The sequence below is a fragment of the Alligator mississippiensis genome, chromosome 6 (genome assembly GCF_030867095.1).
Source record: "Alligator mississippiensis isolate rAllMis1 chromosome 6, rAllMis1, whole genome shotgun sequence".
NCBI classification, from domain to species: Eukaryota; Metazoa; Chordata; order Crocodylia; family Alligatoridae; genus Alligator; species Alligator mississippiensis.
The window spans coordinates 31,991,604-32,015,170 of NC_081829.1; the positions used below are offsets into that span (position 1 = coordinate 31,991,604).

Genomic DNA, 23,567 nt, shown 5'->3' on the forward strand with positions numbered 1-23,567 from the left:
TGATGTGGATACAGGCAAAGCCTGCCCCCTTTCCCCCTGGCCTGTGTCAAAGCATGGCTTGTTAAATGTTGCCAACTGCTGTCTTTTGAGCATGTTAATCACATACTCTTCCTAGCTCTGTCTCATCAGCAGGGATCCTGGCTTTCTCTGATTTTAAAAATTGCAAATTCTCTGGTTTAAAAACCCAAAATCTGTGATAAAAATTAAAGGTCCCCCCCCCCCCCAGCCTCTCCCAGTTCTGCTGGTGCCCTGCACTTCCCCCCCCCCCCCCCCACAGTCTCAACAGCCCTCCTGATGCCTCTTGCAACAGCCCCCCTGACCAGACCCATAAACACTGACGCCCACCCCAGCAGATAAGTGTGTGTGGGTGGAAGGGCTGGGGCCGGGCAGGGGAAAGAGAAGGTGCTGGGGGTGGGAGGTAGATCAAGAAGGGAGGAGTGTTCCCCTGTGCCCATTCCCAAGAGCAGGACTGGGGGGGTGAGGGCAGGGGTGCCACTCTGTGGGCCATGCACATGCCAGCCAGCCTGACAGGAGGTTCACACATGGAGGCCACCACTGCAACTCTGCCACTGCGCCCTGCGCTACCATCCCACAGACAGCTGAATGGATTTGTGGGCAAGTAGTGCAGGGCGTGGCAGCAGCAGCGTGGTGGCAACCACTGTGTGCAGGCCACATGTGCCACCTGGCCGGTGGGTGAAATGTGGGGCTTGCCTGCAGTGGTATGCCCCACAACCAGCTGCATGTGGCAGTGTGGGGTGGTGGTGGCTGCATGCAGGGTGGGGGGGCTTTGTGGGCAAGTGCTGCCACCATGGAGCCATGCCCTTTGCCCCTGGATCCTACAGGTAAGTGGGGCTTGGGGGCTGTGGGGCAGGGCTGGGGAAGATGGTTGGGGGCTGAGGGAGCGGTGGGGGGGGGGGTGTGCTGCCAGCCCCAGGTGGCACATGGTAGCTGGGAGCAGGGCCAGGGGGTAAGGGCAGGGGTACCCCTCTTCAGGGGACTTTGCGGGCAAGTGATATGGAGGGCAGTGTGGTGGTGCCCGTCATGTGCAGGCAGCACACATGCTGCCCAGCCGGCTGCCTGGGGGAGGGAGAGAGGGAGGCTGGCATGCGGCTGGAGCATATCTCCGTGGCCGATGCTGCAGCCACGGTGAGGCATGGGGGGCTGGGGCTTGAGCTAGCATGCAGCAGCCACTGCCACTTACTTGGAGGGCTGTGATGGTGGTGATGGCCGCTGCCTCCAAAACCTCCTGCTGCCACCACGGAGCCGTGCTTGGAGCTGTGTGGCCGGTGGTAGCAGTGCAGCGCGGGGTGGTGGTGGCCGGGTGGCATGCAGCCATTCCCAGCCCCACCACCACGCCACTGCCACCAGCTGCACAGCTCTGAGCATGGCTCCATGACGGCAGTGGGAGGTTTTGTATGCAGTGGCCATGACCACTGGCATGGGTGGTCCCGCAGGCAAGTGGCAGCTGCCGCCCATGCCAGTGGTGATGGCCGCTGCCTCCACAACCTCCCACTTCCACTGCAGAGCTGTACTCGGAGCTGTGCAGTCAGTAGCAGTGGCGTGGTGCAGGGTGGTGGGGATGACTGCGTGCCACCCGGCCACCACCACGGTACTGCTGCCGCCCAGTGGCCAGCTGCACAGCTCCAGGCATGGCTCCACAGAAGCAGCGGGAGGTCTTGGAGGCAGCGGCTGTCACCACCATCACAGCCCTCCAAGTGGCAGCGGCTGCTGTATGCTATCCCAAGTCCCTGCTCCCCCATCCCTCACTGCAGCTGCAGAGTTGGCCATGGAGCTGTGCTCCAGCTGCATGCCAGCCTCCATCTCCCCCTCCCCTGGGCAGGCAGCCAGGTGGCATGTATGTGACCCGCACATGGCTGGTACCACCACACTGCACCCCACATTGCTTGCCTACAACCCCCCCCCCCCCCACAGAGGGGCACCCCTGCCCTCACCCCCTGGCCCTGCTCGCAGCTGCTATGTACTGCCTGGGGCTGGCAGCACCCCCTGCCCCAAACCCCACTTACCTCCATGCTCCAGGGTCAAAGGGCGAGTGTGAGCCTGAGCCTGGCCTTGGCTGCCTCAGAGGTTCAGGCCCTGCTCTTCTCCCCTGTCCCTCCCACTCCAGCCAGGGCTGGGGGTTTCCTGCCCTTTTTGCAAATTGGCTCTTGCAGGCTGGAGCTGTGAGAGCTTGCAAGAGCTCTTTGCAAAAGTGGAGAATCTGTGGATTTCTCTGCTAGAAAGAGAAATACGCATTTTGTCCAATAAAAACTGGGAATCTGTAGTTTTCTCCATTTTTCCACGGGTAATGGAAAACCTGGATGGATCCCTGCTCATCAGCCTTGATACTGCCACAGTGTTTCACATGCATGTGCTGAAGATGAACAGAACTTTAAAACTCTGTTTTTACCTCCAAGTCTTAGGCAGTTTTTACATGTAGAAGCCCAAAATAAGTTTTATGAGAGAATATGCTATAGGAAAAGATCCTTTTATGACTAAATTAGCAAGGTTTAGGGAATCAATATTACACTCACTAGAGACTCCCAAGGTATTTCTGAACGAATCGTTCTCTTCTATCTCTAATGTCCCTATCATATACATATCCATCAACCAGTTAGGGGTTAACTGTTGACTTAATTTAATGTTATAAAACAAAATATGTTATGGAAGGATTTTGCAGAAATGTGGATGATGTACATTGAACTTTTAAACAAAGCTTTCCATGGCATTTTATAAAGCTTCTTGTAAAAACTAAACCATTCCACATGTTCAACAGGCTGATTAGGAATACAAAAATGTAGGGAACTATGAATAAATAATCCATAATAACAAAAAATATGTTGATTTAAAAAGCACAACTGAAAATAATTAGTAAGATCTTGGTTTCAAACGTTACCCAATAAACAGGGATTTTTCTAGCCGCAAGCTACAGAGTTACAAATTTTGGACACTGGTATATTGACAAAACAAACAAACACAGGTTGAAAAGCAGGAATACTCTTGGGTCTGATAGAAATCTCAGCTAGCTGCTTGCTTTTTTTTTGTTGTTGTTTTATTTTTTTGCTTTTTTTTTAAAGTAGTTAACAAAATCTGAGCAGCAAATTCTACCATAGTTAGGATGCATCTGTCAATTTTTCCAAAAAAAAAACAAAAAACTGTTAACTTTAAGCATTTTTATCTTTGGAGATCTTAATATGTGTTTGTTGGAGGGGAAACTTGAGAAACTTTTGTTGAATTTCAATTAATAATTAACCTGATATTAGAGTATGAAATCTCAGCGATGGTTATGCAGAAGGTTCATTGTGTCCTATTTCAGAAGCTAAGCCATTGGCTAGTGAGCAGAGAAAACTATTGAGATTATTTTATTAAATATGATGCCCACTATGTTCAAACTCAACAGATTTGACTCAGAAATCAGAGTTTATAGAACTTGTTTAAACATCTTAAAAAAACAATGCAAGTTCACAGGTTCTCTTGTGGCTCATTTAAAAATGTCAGATTTGAGCCAAGAACAGATGCTGAAAATTTCATCATAAAGCCATATATCTGTGCAGAGACTTTAATGAGAATCAGCCTGGTAATATTAACCAAAAAGAAAAATAGTCAAGGAGCATATAAATAACAAAAAGAACATCTAACATGTTTAGAAGTGTCTAAAGGGATGTCTGGCTGGTTCACTCTGAGTCGAGGAAACCTGAGAAGGGGACCTTGGTGAGGAAGCACTTATTTTGGTTTTGATCCTTGATCAACTTGAGACCATTGCACAGCCATCTACTTTGCCTGATTGCTGGTCTTTGGTGAGGCTGAGTAGGAGCAACTGTGCATAGGGCTTAATTTGTTATCAATGACTTGAGGTTGAGAGGGAGCCTACTGAGATATAGACTAAATGACGTTGAGCCTGTAAGCCCCATTCTACCCAACCTCTTGATGGATCCCTTTGCAGTCAGTCAGTGGTCAGACTCTTGGACTTCATTGGAAGCAGTATCTGACCCAAAGAAATTAGCAGACTTTTGTTGTAAACAGACACAGCTGAAACAAAACGAAGGGAATCCAAGTTGTGGATTGATGTCCTGGACTCAGAGCAGTCAAGAGAACATCATTTCACTTGTAGTCACTTAGGCTAGGTACATACAGTCAAAAGCCTGAGGCTGAATTGATTCATTCTTTGGAGGTTAGTCTAAGATGCATAGACTAAATAGAAACAGTGAACAGAAATGTACCTTTGATTTGGGAAATACAGCCACATGCCTGCCCAGGAAACTGGGCTGTATCCTCACCTGGGCTCTTTCCCTACCACTCCCTTGTCAGCCAGCCCTTACTGCTAGGCAGCAGAAGGGCAGGGGGGGTCCTGCTCTCTGAAGCAGATGGCACAGCCCAGCTCAGCCCCATCAATGGCTGCTCTGCCTGGCTCCAGATCCCGTCTCTTTGGGGGGGGGGGGGGAAGAACTTCCACTCACCAGGTGCTGCCTGGCTGGTGGGGGGGGGGTACAATCGCTACTGCCCCATGCTATGTGGGTGGGGCTCTGCCACGAGCCCCCAGAAGCCCCAACTGCTGCTGCAGCAGCCAGTGAGTGCAGGGCTTAAACCCCCCCCCCAAAAAAGTCGGCAGCTGAGGTGGGCGGGGCAGCCATGGGGGGTGGGGGGCTGGGACACCAGGTGGGGATCAGGAGGCTCATGGCAGAGTCCCCCATGTGGCATGGGGCAGTGGGGGACAGCAGGGATTGCCCCCTCCACCTGGCAGCACCCGATTGATTTGGGGCTTTTTTTTTTTTTAAAGAGTTGGGAGGTCAGGCCAGGCGGGGCAGCCATGGGGGGGGGGCTGGGGGAGCAGGCAGGGGATGGGGCCTGGCTGGGGTCCCCCACATGGTCCCCTTCCCCCTCCTCCATCCCCCCCCGCCCCCTACTTACCAGCATGGAGTCTGGGTCCAGCTCCCTGTGGCAGCGAGTGGGGAGTGCCCGAATCTCTGAAGCTCTCTGAATCTTCTTCCAAATTGATTTGGAGAGCTTCGAATTAGTTGTGACCTTTGAATTGGTCTCCTGATTCCATTTGGATTCGGCCGTTGAATCGGCCGAATCTCCTTGGAATCAAATCAGCACTCGAAGCTTCTCACAGCCCTAGTGCTTATTGAGACATGTCAGATGGATGGTGGAGGACCAAGAATTGCCTATCATGTTCATCACGAGGTAATGGCTATTGCAGCCCCAAAACCAGGTAGTTAGAGCACTGACCTCTGACTGTCAGAATCCATCTAAGAGGCTGAGCTTATGAGGTACTTTGTCTAGGGGAGACTTCTATGTGGCCTTTTTCAGATGGCAGCCTTTAGCTGCACTCCAACCCACAAGCTAGCACTGCTCTGACACCTGGTTACTCAATTACAGTGGAGCTGGCTCCTCCAGTCCTGGGAGTGAAGGTAAAGGAAAACTCACTGACTGTCAATGCTGCTTTCCCCTTGGCCTCCTGCCTGAAAAGTGAATTTCAAAGTCTTCAGTATGACTTGGAGTTTTGGGAAGCTGGATCCAAAGACAAGGTTAGCAAACTAAGCCAAGCTGCATCAAGGACAACAACATATCACCAGCAGTTTCTCTCCTTTTCTTGTTGGAGGAGGAGGACGATACAGTTTCATACCCTACATTGAAATGCCTCGGTTCCCAAAGAGGGACCCAAATTGCCGAGTGTCTGGCATGAGTCAGAAAGGGTTGGAGGCCAGCTCTGAATCGGGAGTCTTCCAGCTTGACAGAGGGTCTGTGCCCAACCTTACAAGGTACGAGTTCTCTCATTGTCTGGAGGGAAAATGAGGAGGGCACAAGACACTAAGAGAACCTCCCTTTCAGACAGCTCCTCCTTGGGAGATGCCAGATATCCAACAGAAGGATATGAGCAGTGGATGTGGACAGGTGCCAACAAGAGGCCATCCTTCACATGACTGTGCTGATGTAGGGTCTTCATTTTTAATCCTTCCTCTGAGGACCCACATCTCCCTCAAGGGGCCACTTTTACCATGACCTGGAGAGGCAAAAACAAAGGAGGCCAAGCAACTAGCAAGTGAAAGGAAGCTTCTCCTGGTTCCTACCTGTTTTTATTTCTTATATATTTAACCATGAGCAGATTTAAATACTTTCCAACACTGATTGAGTATAGTGCACCTGGGGAAGACGGGGAAACTCCCAGGTGATCTGAGAGACTAAGACATTCTACATCAAAACAAATTCAGCTTCATCTGGGGATGCTTATATCTGGAGTCTTAAGCAGACCTGTGAAAGCTTATATGATATACAGCCCCTTATTGGTCAGCATTCATCTATGAGGTAGGACATGGTCACCTAGTTGTCATAATGGTGCTTACACCACAAAGGTTGTTGGCTCACCTCTTTCCTGGGTCCTGGACATAGCGGCTTGAGTGGCTTCAGATGCCTTCGCAATAGAAGCTGCTCAGTGCATGAGAGAAGGAAAGCTTATTTAAGCCAACTTTGAACAACAGAAGTCATCAACCTGAAACTACCCGGCAGAGGTAAAGTCCTCATGATGTTCTCCATGTCTAATCTCTAGTCCCACATCCATTCTTGGAAGCACAAGGAATAGGTGGAATAACTAAAATCAGATTTTCAGTTGTGCAAACCAGTGTTACTTGGTGGCCTGGACTGTAGCTTGGGTGATCGATGCCAGGTCAGGATCAAATCTTTAGCCTCTGAACACTGACATGCCTCCAAGCACTGGAGACTGTGTTAGATGTTCTGGGAAAGGCCTCTTTCTATCCCTGAGGTATTTCTGACCCTGTCCCCCTTGCAGCCAGGTGGGTGGTGTGAGGCATTTCTTTATACATTATCTAAGCTTAAACACTAGGGCAGCCTATAGACGTGCTGGTTCATGTTCTAATTAGAACACGTTGGAGCACACACAATGAATCGAGTCTACTCCACATTCTAATTAATGACTTACTGCCATGTGTAATAAGCCCCCCTTCCCCCGCATTTTAAAATGGCTGTGGGGGTGCTTTAACTAAAGCTAATTTAATAAACTTTAGTTAAAGTGCTCCAATGGATATTTTAAAATGTAGGGTACTTAATACATGTAATGGTGAGCTGTTTTAATTAGAGTGGCTGCTGAGGAACCACTCTAATTTAAACAGCCCCTTCTCAGCCCTGGTGTGTGTGTATAGGGAGCCTAGCTTTAAAAAACATTGGCCCTAAACTGTCATTCTGGGTGTGTGCTCCCAATTTTCCAACTAATTGTCAAGGAGAAAAGAATTTTTGTTGTCTGCATGACTTTCCCTTATTTTCCTAAAAACAAATGTCACAGTAATCTCCCCTTCCAACTGGCTGGGCTATTTTGCAAGCAAATCTTCTAGCATAATACAGCAGGAGAAAGGGGAAGACACATTTTCTTCTCCATGACCAGGTTGACTCTCACCCCTTTGGCTGGTACAGCTGTGGCCATTGTGCACAGGACTAATGATTATAGATTTTTTTCCTTCTGATGTTGGCCAACACCAGAGCATCATCTCCATCCTGACAAAGAAGGGCTTTTTGGCAGAACTAAACTGCGCTAAGGAAAGTTTCTCTTTTGGAAGTACCAGCAGCCTCAGCCCTGGTGGGTGGCCTGAAAGCTCTCTCATCATTGCTGTACTAGGAAACGTTTCTTTTGTAGCCAGGCCATGGGGTTTGACTTCACCGGCTGCTACTGGTGATGAATGAGACCAATGTGATTGGTCTTTCATCAGTCCCACAGAATACCCATGCCCGTTACAGGACAAGGAGGCCTGGGTGAGGAAGGTTCCCTGCCCTCCATCAATGCTGACCTTGTGAAGGAACACCTTGAGAGGCTGGATACCTTCAAATCATCCAGTCCTGACAATCTACACTCCAGGGTACTCGAGGATCTGGCTAGCATCATAGTCCAGCCCCTGGCACAGATCTTCAAGAACTCCTGGCGCTCTGGTGAAGTGCCCGAAGATTGGAAGAAGGCCAATGTGGTGCCTATCTTCAAGAAAGGGAGGAAAGTGGACCTGGCAAACTACAGCCCCATCAGCCTGACCTCTATCCTGGGTAAGGTCTTGGAAAAGATGATCAAGAAGGCCATCCTTAACAGACTAGCTGACGGCAATATCCTGAGGGATACCCAGCATGGGTTTGTTGTGGGTAGATCTTGTTTGAACAATCTCATTTCCTTTTACAACCAGGTGACCTATCACCTGGACAAGGGAGAGGAGATTGATGTCATATATCTTGACTTCAAAAAAGCCTTTGATCTGATACCCTATGATCACCTCTTGGCAAAACAGGCCAACTGTGGCCTCGGGTCCACCATGATCTGCTGGCTGGGGAATTGGCTTTGTGGTCGGACCCAGAGGGTGGTAGTTGATGGAAGTCAATCATCATGGTGCCCTGTGACCAGTGGAGTCCTCCAAGGCTCTGTCTTTGGACCTGTATTTTTCAACATCTTCATTAATGATGTGGACATTGGAGTCAGAAGTGGACTGGCCAAGTTTGCTGACGATACCAAACCTGAAGTAAAGCATCCACACCTGAGGACAAGAGGGCAATCCAGGCTGACCTTGACAGGCTCAGGAAATGGGCGGATGAGAACCTGATGGTGTTTAACCCTGAAAAATGCAAGGTTTTCCACCTTGGGAGGAAAAACCTGCTGATGACACTAAGATGTGGGGGGACGTGGGCACGCTAGAAGGGAGGAATAGGCTGCAATTAGACCTAAACAGGTTACAGGGGTGGGCAGATGAGAACAGGATGGGTTTCAACACTGACAAATGCCAGGTGCTGCACCTGGGGAGGAAGAACCAGCAGCATACCTACAGGCTGGGGAGCTCCCTTCTTGTCAGTGCAGAGGCAGAAAAGGATCTTGGAATCATTATTGATGCCAAAATGAACATGGGATGACTGTATGGGATGCGGTCAGGAAGGCCAATCATACCTTGTCATGCATCCACAGATACATCTTGAGCAGGTCCAAGGAGGTGATGCTTCCCCTCTATGCGGCACTGGACAGGCCGCAGTTGGAGTACTGTGTCCAGTTCTGGACGCCGCACTTCAGGAGGGATGTGGACAGCATTGAGGGTTCAGAAGAGGGCCACTTGCATGATCAGGGGGCAGCAGGGCAGGCCTTATGAGGAGAGGCTACGGGACCTGAACTTGTTCAGCCTCCACAAGAGAAGGCTGAGGGGGGGGGGATCTAGTGGCCAGTTACAAACTAGTCAGAGGGGACCAGCAGGTATTGGGAGAGTCCCTGTTCCCCCGAGCACTACCAGGAGTGACTAGAAATAATGGTCACAAGCTGGCAGAGGGTAGATTCAGACGACATCAGGAGGTGCTACTTCACAGTCAGGGTGGCTAGGATCTGGAACCAACTTCCAAGAGAAGTGGTGCTGGCTCCTACCCTGGGGGTCTTTAAAAGGAGGTTGGATGAACACCTTGCTGGGGTCATTTGACCCCAGTGCTCTTTCCTGCCATGGCAGGGGGTTGGAATTGATGATCTGTCAAGGTCCCTTCCGACCCTACAAACTATGAAACTATGAAATGTGATGCTGTGGCTAGTAAAGCGAGCAAAATACTGGCTTGCATACATAGATGCTTCTCAAGTAAATCCTGGGACGGCATTCTCCCATTGTACTCAGCATTGGTGAGGCTGCAGCTGGAGTATTGCATCCAATTTTGGGCTCCACAAGTCAAAAAGGATGTGGAGAAGCTTGAGAGAGTCCAGAGAAGAGCCACATGCATGATCAGAGATCAGGAAAACAGACCTTAGGATGACAGGATGAGAGCTATAAGGCTCTTTAGCCTGGAAAAGTGTAGGCTCAGGGGTGATTCGATGGCCACCTGTAAGTTTAGCAGGGGTGTTCACCAGGATCTGGGGGAATGATTGTTCACCAAAGCATCCCAAGGGATGACAAGGTTGAACGGTTATAAACTCCAGCAAGACCATTCCAGGCTGGACATAAGGAAGAATTTCTTCACTGTCCGAGCCCCCAAGATCTGGAATAGCCTGCCATCGGAGGTGGTTTAAGCACCCACATTGAATGCCTTCAAGAGAAATGTGGATGCTTATCTTGCTGGGATCCTATGACCCCAGCTGCCCCTTGGGCAGGGGGCTGGACTTGATGATCTTCTGAAGTCCCTTCCAGCCCTAATGTCTATGAAATTTCTCAAATGGAAATCAGTAGAAACCTTTTCTTCCATTGCAGGCTTTTCCACCAGTGATGTCTTTGCAGAGAGATGCCTGATGGACCAAGCTCAGGGCAATCTTGGCCCAGGGTTTGGCTAGGCAGACGTGGAACCTGACATTACTGTGAGCCTTTTGCTAGAGAGACTCCAACAGGAGAAGGTAGGGCAATGGCTCTGTATCACGTGGTTGCTCTAAGCATTTCCTTTCAAGGCTGTGCAGGGTGGGACCTCAACTCAAACTGGTCCTTGCCCATCTGTTGTGTCTTTTCCATTCCTTCTCTCCTATTAAAGGTCACAATATTACATGCCCTTGTTATATTGTGATGTCACTGTGATATCAGGGCATGCTCACATGGGCCTCATCTCCCCCTCCCCCATGGAGGGTAGATATGGTATCAGCCACATTCAAACAAGCCCTCACGCTGTGGATAATGCTGTGAGCCTCTTTAGCACCTTCCTCCAAGTATGTCACAGCACTGAGATATGAAATATCGTTTCCCAGCAGCCTTGTGAGCCTGGAAAGCCTCAGCCTTGTGACCCTGGAAGTGAAGTGACTTGCCCACTGTCCCCCAGCAAGTCAGGAAAAGAACTGGGAATACAGCCAAGGGTTTTAAGCAGCTCCTTGTTACTCCCCCAGTAACCCCCTCTCTGAAGGAAACGTGTCGGTCACTCCCACTTCCGCAGCACACTGGGGTGACAATGCCTGTGATGTATTTGACTTCTGATCGTATTTCTGTGCCTCCTGCCATTCTGTTGCATTGTGCCCTCACAGTGTCTGACACTCCTCCCTTGTCAGTGCCAGCTGTGAACATCTGCATGAAAGTACAAACCCAAGACACCCTGGGTTGCGTTCCTGTCCAGGGAGCAAGTTCCCCCTTAGAGTGGCTGTAGAACAATCTCTGGGTACCTAATGTCTAACATCAGTCCTGGATGATCTGCCACTGGTCCAAAGGAAACCCATTGTTCTTGTTCTTGGGAAACAAGAGTAACCATTTACTCCACCTTAGAGAAAGTCTTGCAGGGGGACACAAAGGGCCTGGATAGGAGTCTTGTCAGGAGGATCATCCACTTGGCCTCCAAAGACATGAGGGAGACCCAGGTGAGTGAACTCTGCCCAGTTTTTCCTAAAAAAGCCTTAGTCTATGCCTAGTTTGTTTGGTCCAATGTAGCTTGAGCCTATGGTGTGTCTCCTACATGGACCCTGGTTAGAGGCTGCAGCCTTGCTCAAGACAGATGTCCTCCAGATGTTTCTGGAGAGCATGGACACAATCCAGCCTAGTGTTTAGTGCCTCTGAGACATGGGGCAGCTCCTCTGCTAAGAAAGACCAGAGGGCATAGATGCTTTTCTGGGGACAGTGTTGTCCAAGAAGTTTCCTGGTCCATGCTGAAGCTGTCCTATAGCACAGGTGAATTATGCAGTTGGTCGGCCAACCGGAGACGAAATATTGTTCATCCAAGTGTTTCAGTTGGCATTTATGAGTGAGGGATCTCATGCAAGGAATTATTAGGGGGACTTAGTGAATTCAGGAACAGCTATTAGAGTGTATGGCTGCTAGGTGGTGGGGGAGACAGTTTGCTTGGAGCCAAGGGTTACCCAAGGATGCAGTGGACTTAAGGAAGTGGCCAAACATTGGGCCACTGGAGAAGCTGAGGCTAGTGCATCCTTCTCCCTCCCTTTCAGAGGACACAACTTGATCCCCAGCCTGACTTACCACTGTATAAACTGTGCATTGGGTGTCTGCTCCAGTTCTTTTTTCTTATTCTAGCAAGAAAATAATGAACTGCAGTTGACTGCAGGAAAAACTCTTGTGGCACTTGCCAGCACCTTTTACAATTGGGTGATGTACAAGCTACAGAGTCACATGGGCATCATGGAGCTCTCTCCAGTTTTCTTCTTGATTACACTGGGCGACCTGGCCTCATACTATGGTACAGCATTATCTCCCTTGCTTCAAGACTCTGATCAGAGATTGTGGAGGGAGGGGATAAATACCACTCTGTCCAATGGGGCTATCACAACTGAGCTGGGTTTGGGGCCTGAAGAGTCTGGCTCCTGGCTCTAAGGTGCCAGCACTAACTTCTGTAACAGCTGGAAGGGCCTTCAGGACAAGAAGGAGTGGAGATCAGGTGGGCAGGACCCTCCACTCCCTCCTCCTCCTCCCCTGCATCTGGGCATGGGAGGGGCAATAGACAGAGATTTGCCCTAGATAGGGGAGGTCACTGTGGGGTTTCTCTGACATCTTCAAAGCCCCTTTGTGCTGATCACCCAGCATGTTCCTGAAAGTGAGGGATGAAGGTAGACAGGAATGTCTCTAACTGCATGTTTCATTGTTTCATAGTTTCATAGTAGCTAGGGTCAGGAGGGACCTGAACAGATCATCTAGCCTGACCCCCTGCCACAGGCAGGAATGAATGCTGGGTTCACAAGACCCCAGACAGGTGATTGTCCAACCTCCTCTTGAATATGCCCAAGGTAGGGGCAAGGACCACCTCCCTGGGAAGTTGGTTCCAGATTTTGGCCACCCTAACTGTAAAATATTGCCTTCTGATCTCCAACCTAAACCTATTCTCCATCAGCTTATGACCATTGTTCCTCATCATGATGTATCCGCCTCCTGCAGCACTGAGGTCTGAGCCCTTCCTTGTGCTGATGCTCAGCAAATAGCATTTTGTGCTGAGGTTGGTGGACACCAACCAGATGAAGTAGGTGCTGTGTGGAGGTGAGTGCCAGCCCCTCCTGCAGGTGCCCCCATTAGGCACCCATGACCTAACACAGAGCCTGGGCCCAACTGGAGTGTCCCACACTGGTAAGCAGAGCCTCCACTGCACTTCCTGGGCCCGATCCAGCAATGAGTGGAGAACCCTCCCTCCCTGAGCTGGCTGGAGGCTCTGAGCAGTGAGCAGGATTGGGCCTTTCATGACTCTTGCAGAGTATTTCCCAAGAACCATCAAAAAGGCTGGAGCTGCCTCTAGGCTCTGGGGCAAATGGAGTAGATTTAATCCTTGCTGTAGCCCCTGATGCCTGCTCCACCTTTCCCAAATTCTCCATCTGCCCCGAGCATCATGGGGGCTGCTGGGACTTTGTCATGACCACCAGGCCTGTATGTCCTGCTGCTGCAGCATCACCTCTTCAGTCCAATATTCCTGTGCAAACATCTTGTCTTTTCTCCCCCTCTGCAGTTGTGGGAGGCTTTGCCTGGGGTGCCAACGTGAAATTCCAGATCAGGGATAAGACCCCATTCCCCAGCTGTTGGGCAGCCGACTACTGTTTCCATGTGCTCCCTTTTTCTTTAATCTCATGAGTAGCAGCTGGCTGAGCAGCAAGGACCCAGAGGTGAGAGCTGCTGTCTTTCTAGCTCTGTACCACAGCTGTCACGTGTCACTGTCTGCCTGTGTGTGCAGTCCTGGCAGAGAAGATTCAGTCTCAGGGGCTCATATCATGTGCCTGAGAATCTGCTCTGCCCGCAGGCAGTGTGCAGTTGTGTGTGCTAATGGGTGCCAGTGAGCACTGGGATAGGGGGCATCTCCTTCTGGGCATGACTCCTGTGGTGCCCAGGGGGATGGCAGCAAGGAGGAATTCCCTCTCTCTGCACATCAATCTGGGCACATCAGCACAGCAGGGAGATGTGATCCATGAGCCAGCCCCAAGGACATATTCCCACAGCCTCTCCCAGCTGCCATAGGTGGGAACCATGCAGACAGGGCTGGTCCAATGATGCATCAAGGTTGCTTTTGACCTGAGGAGAAAAGCTGTACCTCTTCCTGATCCAGAGCAACCTCCCAGGAAGTCTGTCAGAGAGACTCAGTCCTGCCTTCCTTTTCTGCAGTTACAGCAGGATGTGGTCAAGGTGCTGGGGCCTGCAATGGGCCTCCTTCTCCACCATGAGAGGCATCATGATACTGTTTTTGAGAGGCTCCCCTGTCTCCTGCAGCAGTACGAGGGAGGGCTCAACAATCTTCGTGTCACCGTGGTGAGACTTTGCCTGGGAAACCCATCGTTAGCCCTTGTCTGTATGTGGGGGTGTGTGCACTGGCACACGTGTGTGCATGTACGACTTGCCTTAGGAACTCTGTAGCTCTCTTGGGTCTTTCCTGGTGCAGTTCAAGACTCCTTAATGGGTTGGCCTTGTCTACCCTTGGGGGCTAAGCTCACATGGCTGTGTTAAGAATGCCACTTCCATTTTCTGGAAAGTCTGATAAGGGAAGACAAAAAAAAAAAAAAAATGAACTACCGGACTGCTCCTGCCAGCTGAGTTTCACTCTGCTCCCTCTGGGTTTGGCCTCTCAAAGCTCCATGGGGTAGGGAGGATTGGAGATTGTCTCTTATGGAGTGCAGGTATTATGGTCAGGGCCTGGCAGTTAAAAACATAGAGATTTGGGGTTCCCTGCTATGGGTTATAGAAGTGGATGGCTACTACCCCACTGCCTGTGGGGTGTCTCTCTCCTGGGTGAGACAGGCTGCACTCTGTCTTTGTTTGCACCTGGGCAGCTCCCTGAGGCAGCACAGGTTTACCTGAGGGGAGAATCCCACTTCAGCTCTGTGTTCCCTTGTCCTGTGTCCCTGGGGCTGTGTGGGCAGATGCTGACTGGTTCTGACTCTGCAGTCACCTTTTGAGCCTATGACACCTGTGGGCTGTGCGACCCACTCTCCTCCTGGCATCCTTTGGAAAGAATATAAATTTCCAGAGAGTGGTAATCCAGGCAGGGTGTATTCAGGGTGCTGGACAGGGGCTGAAACAGCACAGTGTGATATGGTCAGCATTGCAGACATGGAAACTTCCAGCACCAAAACAGTAAAACACTAAGCATGGGGCAGTGAGGTATTTTTTTCTAACTCACTAATTTTCTGCTCTTGCTCACTCCATAGTTCTCCTCTCTATCCTTCCCTTTGATTGTCACCTTCTGTTGCAGAGTCTGAGCCAGATCTTGGAGGTGGCCTATGGTTTTCAGGTCCCTCTCCCCAATGGGAAACTCAAGAACATCTCAGATCTGGGAACACAGCAGCCTGCTGGTTAGGACAAGAACAGTCCAGAAACACACCCGTCCCTAGGAAGGACCAAGAGAGTCCAGCCCCAGCACCCATGCACCCAATAACTGGCCCCACTCTCTGCAGGGTAATGGCAGCTAAAGGCAGAGAAAGAGTCCCTCTGAGCAGCTCCCTTTGGGCCAGTGAAGAGAGCAGAGAACCAAAGACAATGCCTTTCATCAAGAAAATAAAAAGGAAAAGCACAAACTCTGAAGAGAAACTCTCTGCATCCTTCCTGCCATAGCACCATGAAACAGCTGCAGAAACCTAGCCATTGCCAAGAGTATGCACCTTCTCCGGGGAGGAGCAGACATAACCGGCCATCTGTTGCTGCAGCTTCAGGATGAGCTGACTCCTCCAGGAAATACTTTCCATCCTACCAGGCCCTTGACTTTGTGAGGAGCATAAGGGATGGCATGCTGTCTGCCAGCCTCACATGTGCCACAGCAGCAGGACATTGGTTTATTACAAGCCTTAGAGAGCATGGAGATGCCCTTCTGGATGAGGTAAAATTGAAGCTGAGGAGGCTTTCTGCATTTACTTTATTCTTTTCAAACACTGCTTTCATGTGCAGTGAACAGCAAACTTACTGTTGATCCCTGACACAAAGCAAGTTCCATTTCCCTTGCTAGCCAGAGATGGGGAAGAACAGTTCAGCTGCATCCAAGAGAGAGAGCACAGGAAGGCAAGATGGGGATTCAGTGACCCAGTTTATTGATAAGAGCTTTCAGCCTTGGAAGTTTTGGAAACATAGACTCTGGGGCAAATACAGCATGAGAGGGCAACAAGGAGTCTGAGGTACCCAGCTGTGGCTGGACTGGAACTACATGCTTAGGCATGAGGAATGGATGCACGCTTCCCTCAGTGCCACACCATGCAGAGGGTCCACAGCAAGGCAGAAGCTAGAGATAGTTCTGTGTCCTCAGGCATTTCCCAGCCTTGGTAGAGGCTATGTGAAATGCTCCTTCTATCCTGCTCCTCTGCATGGGGTTGGGAACAGGATGCAGAAAAGAATGGATGCCACAGATACTGCAGCCTCCCCCGCCCTCTCTGTTCTGGATGGGACTGGCTATGGGCAGCTGGACCTACTGCCCTGCAGGCCTGGCTGTGTGCATAATGGGGAGGTGTAGTTAGAAATGAGGAGTGTGAATTCCAGTGTGCAGTTCCAGAAGAGCTGGGCTCACCTGAAAAAAATTAGTTACAGTCATCTTGCTCATAGTCCCAGGGATTCTAACAAGGGTTCTGAAGTTGGTGGTGCCTGTTGGTTCTGAGCTGAGCATCCACATGGGCAAGAGGCCAAAAATAGCTTCTTAAAACCACCCCCAGATATTGATATTTGTTGGGGTGATTGTGTGAGCACGTGGGTTAATATCAGGCAGAAATAGGTCCCAGGCAACAATTGGATTGTAGATGTGCACATGGGCGGGGGAATGGCTGAGGGTGTGTAGGGTGGTTGGTGTCTGCACATATGTCACAGTGTCTACTTTCACGCCAAGTAGGGGCATAGGGACATGCTCACTTCTTAGGATCAGCCGGAGGCAGCAGCGTCTGGACTTTGGTTCTTTAAAGCAAAAAATTTCTAAGATGGCAGCAAATTGCCAAACTGTGGGAGGGATTGGTTTGGATTGTGCTGGCTGAATGAAAAAGGGACCCTTGTTCTTATTTTCTTCCCTCCAGGTGCCAGACATCCTGGGCACGATTTTTATCCGGATGCTGAAAGTCCAGGAAAGGTCTGTGAGAGGCTTCCTGCTAGAAGTCGTCTCTGTTCTTGCTGGATTCCATATAGAGGCAATGACCAGCAGTCTCCTTAGAAAGCCTCTGCCAATGGACAGGTAGTAGCCACTCCCTACCTTTTGTGCCTGGTGGTGCACACACATTCCACAGCCTGGCAAAGCCCATAGAGTTTCAAGCCAGCTGCAGATTATTTGGGATGACTTGGTAAGAGTCAATGTCCTAGTGCATTTGCATAGGAAATGCCAGGCTTGTGCCTAATGGCATTGGCAGATGACATCACTGTGCCCCAACCCCATCCTAGACCAAGAGAGACCTTGGCCTTTGCCTCAATGTCCTATTGCTTCATGACATCACAGGAGTATCCGCAGCTCATATGTAATCTGTGTTAAATTGCAGTGATACCTCTGAGCTCTGGAGGGCCTTGGGTGGGGATGATTTCTTGACCCTCCACATACTACGGTTGCTCATGAGCAAGATTCAACATCTGGTTGGCAAAGATAGGAGTTCAGCTGAGGACTCCGCACCCCTTGGACTTGTAGCAGTAAGTGACAGTCCAGGCCCAATGTCGGTTCCTGCTTGAGGTAGGATACCAGGGTGTGGGACAAGCTTTTCTCCCCTGCTCTCCTGTCCCCCTGGTCACCCCTGCTCTTCTGTCAGCAGCAGAAACACAGCAGCTTCATGCTATGTAGCTGACTGACTCCATGAGACTTTGGAACTAGAAACTCTTGTAACTGAGAGGCTCCTTCTGCTTTGTAGCTCTCCATTCAGGCTGCTGGTTCCCTGCATGTCCCAGGCAGAAATGCAGGGATGTGACTGGGAAGGGAGCCAAGTGCTAAGGGAGCTGCTGCCAGAGCTGTTTTGTGCTCTTCTGGATGTGAGGAAGAGATCTTTAGACTTGGAAATATGGATTTCTAGGTGTTTTCCCCAGGCTGACTCTGGTCTTCTCTATCTGTTCAGGCAACATGTGGATCTTTGGAGATGTGCACCAGCATTCACTCCAGCCCAATGCTGAGGGAGCTGCTCCCAGAGATCCTCAGTGCTCTTCTGGAGCAAGTTGGCAGTATCTGCCAATGCCCACAGGTAGCATCTGGAGGAGGCAGCTGCAGCAGGGGCAGCTGTGAGCAGTGTGCAACCCTGGCAGGTAAGTAGGCTGTGACTGCTTTCACAGGTTTGGCCTCACTTCAGGCTAGCTACCTGCAGGGTGTTCTTGTCCTTGCCAAGGGCTGTGCTGAGCAGTCTTGGTCCTGGTAGCTAAAAGAAGGTGATGGTTGTCAGAGAAGGGCAGAATTTTAAATACTAAGGCTGGGAGGACCTATTTGTTCCTCCAATCTGAGCTCCTCTGGAACAGGCCAGGCAGTTTCATCCCAGGGGCTTCACAATCTCCCTTAGTGACCAGTTCATGTTGGACTCCAAGTGCTTGGGACCTGGGCATGTGACTTCTGCATGTTCCCATGCTCTACATGTGACCTTTGTCCTTGCAGGGAGAGAAAATTGGCTGCCCAATACTTTCCATAGTACATTTGGCTTGGGAGAGCTTCCATGCAACCCTTCTGGCTTCCGGTACTGATTTGTGCAAGGCCCTGCCCTCCCTGTCCCTGTTGGGATTGCAAGATGTGGAAAGAATAGCAGCATTGGTCTGATCTGAGCTGCCTGCCTTGTGCAGCAAGTATCTGAGTAATGGACTTCCTGAGTGACAGGGAGTTTTGGTTCTGCTCTGGCCACAGCATCTGTAAATCTGGGCCTTCTCTCTCCTCAGGCTTTCTATGGAGACCCTGACCTGTGTCATATCTAAGGGCCTTGGGGAGGGAGTGGCTGCAGCCCTCTGTGAAGAGGGAGCTTGGCTACTCCTTGAAAGCCCCCAGACTCACCATGAGGGAGTGTGCCAGCTGGCTAGGTAAGAAAGGCAGGTTGGATTGCATCTGTGCTACTATAAGCAGTGGGACAAATGCTGAAGGGGGAACTTTCTGTGCTGAACCTGCAGGGTTGTGTGGGGCTGGAGACATGGAGCTTGTACTCCAAGAGCTGAGTTGCCACCTCAGAGCAACTGAGTGTTGGCAGTGCCCAGCCGGTCCCAGAACTAGTGGTTTTCTCAAGCAGGGCTCTGCTCCCATTGGGCATTATAACACCTGAATTCATAGAGCACGTCCTGCAGTGGGTTTGTTCCAGAACTGAAAAGCTGCACGTTACTGGTGCAACCTTCATCAGCCAAGTAAGGCCCCATAGAAAATGAGCAATTTGATGAAAAGGCAGCTGTTTGCTGTGCTTTTTCTCTGGGGAGTCCCCTGGTCCGCTTCCTAGGAGGGAGGATCACTGGAGGCAGTTGAGAGGTTTCTTTTCTGTCCTTGCCCCTGCATTGCCACATCTGCCATATGAGGAGAGGCAGACAAGGATTCCTTACTGACCTGCCCCTTACTGAGACTTTGTCCTAGCCAGCAGCTTTAAGCTTGGTCCTAACTAATGCATCTTCTGTATCCACCCAGCATCCCAGGAAGACACTGCTCTAAAGGAAGCAATGTCCCAATCTACTCACATCAGCATCATCTTTTCCACTTAGACTAAGCCTGTGTCTTCATGATTTGCCTGTCTCTAAGCCGACAAGCCACCCTATGTCCAACAGGAGAGCACCGCTTGCTGAGGCTCTTCCTCATGGTGTTCTGTGGGATTCTGCTCTGGTATGGGTTATTTTTCTGCTGCAGGGCTGGACTGTTGGGAATGATGGTGCTGGATCTCACGGACACATTAATTTCTTTTAGCTTGTGTGTGACCCCATCATCGAAGAGCATAAGCTCCTGAAGCCAGTGCTTCATTTACTTCAACAGCGAGCCAGGGACTCTAATAACCTGGTTCAGCAGATGACAGCCACAGAACTGGACGATATAGTTTATGGTGACCCTGACCAGGTGAGGTTGAAATCCCTCTGCACTCTCTAGGACACAGCTTGACTGTAGAGACCAACAATAAGACAAGGCCAAACGGGTGCACAAGAACCTAAAGTATATCCAGTTTTGCTGCCTCACCCCTTGTGGTGTCTCTGGAGACAGTTGAGTGTGACAAGTGTAATTTTGGTGCAGAAGTGGGTGCCTCGTGTCTCTCAGACATATGGGAATGTAGCCATGGGGGCTTGGTCAGATGAAGTTCCAAATGCTCTGTGAATGGGAAAGCCCAGAGGTGAGGAGCGTAATCACTTATCATTGTGTCATGTCTTCTGTTTGTACAGCTGAAAAAACACCAGAATGCCATCCTAGAGACCTTGTTCTAGGCATCGTTTGTGCCTACCAGTGCTCAGATCATGCGGAGGGCATGCACGCACTGGCCAATTTCTTGAATCATCTAGGGACAGATGCAGGGCCCCTGGTTTGGAATGTAGTCACATACATCAGGCCCCTTTTCAACCATGTGAATGAGCAGCACTTCCCACCCCCATTCCAACACTCTTCATTTGGGGCTGTTTCAGAGATGGGAGATGTACTTGCTGCCTCTTGTTCCAGTCCAAACTGGAAGATCTTAAGTTCTGTGGAAGAGGCAAGTTTTCAGGAGGAAAAGCAAGTGAAGAGAACAGGATGACAGATGGACCCTTATAGACAAGGAGGGACTCTGAGGAGACCGGGCGAGGCTGCAGCTGGGGTCATGGGGCTGTGTAGGGTTCTGGGGCTGTTCTCTGCCATGTTGATTCTTCTGAGTTGGAAGCAGAGCTGGGCAGAGACAAGTGAGCACAGGGGCTGGGGGATTTGGTTTTGCTGGAATTGAGAATTGGAGCCCCTAGTGACTGCACGTGCAGGGAACCAGGTTGCTGCTGCTCCCCAAGCTCCACTGAGTGCCCCAGCTCTCAAACTGCGCACCTGGAGCAAGAACTGTCAGAGCCCACCTCCCTGGCAGACCATCTGGCAGGCTGGAAACCAAAGGCTCCTGTCAGGAGCTGTGCAAGGCCCATGAGGGAAAAGTTTAGTTGTGACCATACTGGGGCTTCCCAGCCACAGGATGATGGCGATAGTCACTCAATGGCTTTCACCCTATTCAGTGCCCTGGCAGGCTGCATAAAGAGAAGACGGCAAGCCTATTATACGATCCAATTGAAGCAGAGCTTGACAACAATCCTGTTTCACCTGGAGGACCCCAACCCACAGGTGGCCAAGGTAAGAACCAGTAACACTGATTTCCTCAGCCCCACCAGGTCTTCTTAGTCCAGCCCCAGGGGTGCTCTGCCATTCCTGCATCCTCTGGTGACCATCCCCTTCTCACTGAGGTGGCTTCATCCAGTCACCTTGAGCTTGGGGCTGCCTCCCAGGTCCAGGGCAGGTTGCACATCTGCCCCCCGGTCAAGCAGGAAACCTCCCTGTACGGTTTTACTGAGGGGGAGATGGGTGCTGCCTGCAGGTGCCATATGAAAGGCAGGAGAAGTCCTCCCTTTGCTCACAGCCACTCCTTTGTGCCTAGTCCCAGTCACCTTCTGGCCAGGCGCTCCTGTTCCTGGCCTGGGTGCAGTCCTGGGTCAAGAGGCAACCCTTGGCCTCAGCTTAGCAGTCAGCAGGGAATACAGATGTGGTGTAACTGTGTTTTCAGGAGTGCAGAGCAAACTTGGGCCTCTGCTGCCATTACCTGGGCTTAAGGAGGATGCAGGCAGCTCTGACCTTCCATGTCCAGGGGTCAGAATGTGTGAAACAAGAGCAGCTGCTGAGAGACCTCTGCTGGTACTTGGTGAGTGAGTTTGTGAGTGGCGGGAGGTCACTGAGGGTAGGGCTCATTGTAAGATGAAGGGAGGGAATTGGAGCCCAATGTAAATAACTGCAAGGGTTGGGTCTAGGACCATGAGGTATGGGACAGGCCAAGATTGCTTCTTCTAGTCCCTTGGTGCTCCCGTTTCCTCCTGATCAGTATCAGCATGTGGAGTGAGAGCGCTTCTCACCAGAGGGAGCTCGCATGTCCTTGGTTCCCTCCAGGCCAAAGACAAGTCTGCTATCCTGGAAGATCTCCGTCAGGCAGCCAAGAGGCTCTACATGAGCCCATGGCCAGAGATCCGGGTGGCAGCCATCAAATTTATGGGTGAGAGAGGATGCTTGGTCCCTTTTTATTCTCCCCTCTGCCCCTAAGAAGAATGGTAAAGCTGTTGCTGAGCAGGATCAGGCTGTTAATCAGCCTGTGCCTCAGGTTCCCCAGAAAGGATTTTGAAAGGATGATGCTCCCAGTGTTGCAAGGCTAGGGTTGAGAGGGATTCAGCCAGACAGTACAGCTGGGGGTCATGGCAGACAAGCCCTGTGCTGTGATTCAGCAGTCCTGAGTGATGGAGACGTGTCTGGGACATGGTAACCCAGCACAGCTTATGATTGCTCTGTACCACTTCATGAGGAAGGCAGATGGGAAGGAGCAGGGGCCTCCTGGGCCACTGAGTGCAGGGATGTGGTTCTGGGAGAAGCCCTGTCAGAGAGGTCCCTGTACTACCTTATTGAGTCCATCTTGAAATTCCTTGGGCTTCTCTTCCTCCTGGGAAGGAGGCTGTGTCTACCTGCTGTTGGACTTCCTGCCACCCCAGCTTGTCAGGGAAGGCTGGATCCCTGCTCTGCCTGCCACTGTGCTGAGGGTGCAGAGAGGCTCCCAGTACCCTTTACACCCCCAGTCCAGCCCAGGGAGAGAGGCAGGTTTCTGTGGTTTAGCAGAGACATTGGGAGCAGCCCATGTGTAGACTGCCCTTTTCTTCCTGGCTCCCAGCCTTTACTCAGACCATGAGACCCAACAGTGCACGTGGTGACCATAACCAACCTGTGATGGCAAACACAGCACAGGGGAGCTAAAGATCTGCCTCTGGGCTGAGTTCTCCTTGTGCCCTGACCATGGGAAGCTGATCTGTCCTCCCTGTTGTGTGTTTAGGCATCATTATGGAGTATGCTACCCCAGGGAGTGCTGAATGGATAGATCTTGCCCACCTGGTGAGCTGTAAGTTAGAAATCCAGCCCCTGCACTTCCCTTTCTGGTGAGAAAGGCAAGAAAATGTTGTCAGTGGAAGCTGTTGAGCATCTCAACCTTCCTCCATGGACAGCAAAGCTGCCCAATGCCCAGCAGAACTAGCATCTCCCCTCAGCTGGGAACACAGGAAGCTCCCAAAGGAGGAGCCACAGCCATGTCTGTGTGGGAGAGTTTCTGTAGCTTGGGACCCAGAGAGACCACAAGTCTGTGGCTGTTTGAGACACTAAGTGATGAGATGATGGAAGCAACACTGCATCCATTGTGCACTGCTTACCTGCACATCACGCCTGAGCCCTGTTCCCCAGGGATTACTTTGCTCTGGTGCTGCCAGCATGTGTGACCAGTGTTCACCTGAAGTGGAAGTGTCTATTCATTAATGTCCCCCTCTCTCCTTTCTGCTCTGTGAACTCTGGAAAAGGACACATCTCAGGAGGTCCAAGATATGGCCACTTGGATCACAGAGGCCATTTCTAAAAGAAATGGGGGCAGAACATTGCAAAAGGAGGAAAACCATGGGTATACCCTGCCCCATATAATTTCATTACTTTGTTTTGGGTGCCCGAGGCCCCGCCCCATGTAAGAGCGAGCTCCCATATGTGCATGTGTTTGATAATAAATTATGTTCTGCATTCTTCTGGCTGTTGTTGCTTCTCTCCTCCTTGAACACAGCATAGAGAAA

The 23,567-nt window shown here is 50.8% G+C and overlaps 1 protein-coding gene across 2 annotated transcripts; it reads left to right on the forward strand.

The window, feature by feature from the left end:
- Positions 1–14,612: 14,612 nt before the first annotated feature.
- Positions 14,613–23,522, forward strand: LOC109285588 (maestro heat-like repeat-containing protein family member 2B). 2 transcript variants are annotated; one of them, XM_059729764.1, is made up of 9 exons: positions 14,618–15,702; positions 16,874–17,471; positions 17,888–18,071; positions 18,687–18,824; positions 19,485–19,602; positions 19,684–19,830; positions 20,949–21,063; positions 21,491–21,625; positions 23,307–23,522. In XM_059729764.1, exons 4-9 carry the CDS (start codon positions 18,694–18,696, stop codon positions 23,360–23,362), a joined length of 702 nt encoding a protein of 233 aa, XP_059585747.1. In that variant the 5' UTR covers positions 14,618–15,702; positions 16,874–17,471; positions 17,888–18,071; positions 18,687–18,693; the 3' UTR covers positions 23,363–23,522. The 2 variants fall into 2 exon arrangements, 1 of the variants encoding a protein (XP_059585747.1); XR_009463000.1 differs by having other exon boundaries at positions 14,613–15,702; positions 19,411–19,602; positions 21,491–23,522.
- Positions 23,523–23,567: the final 45 nt, after the last annotated feature.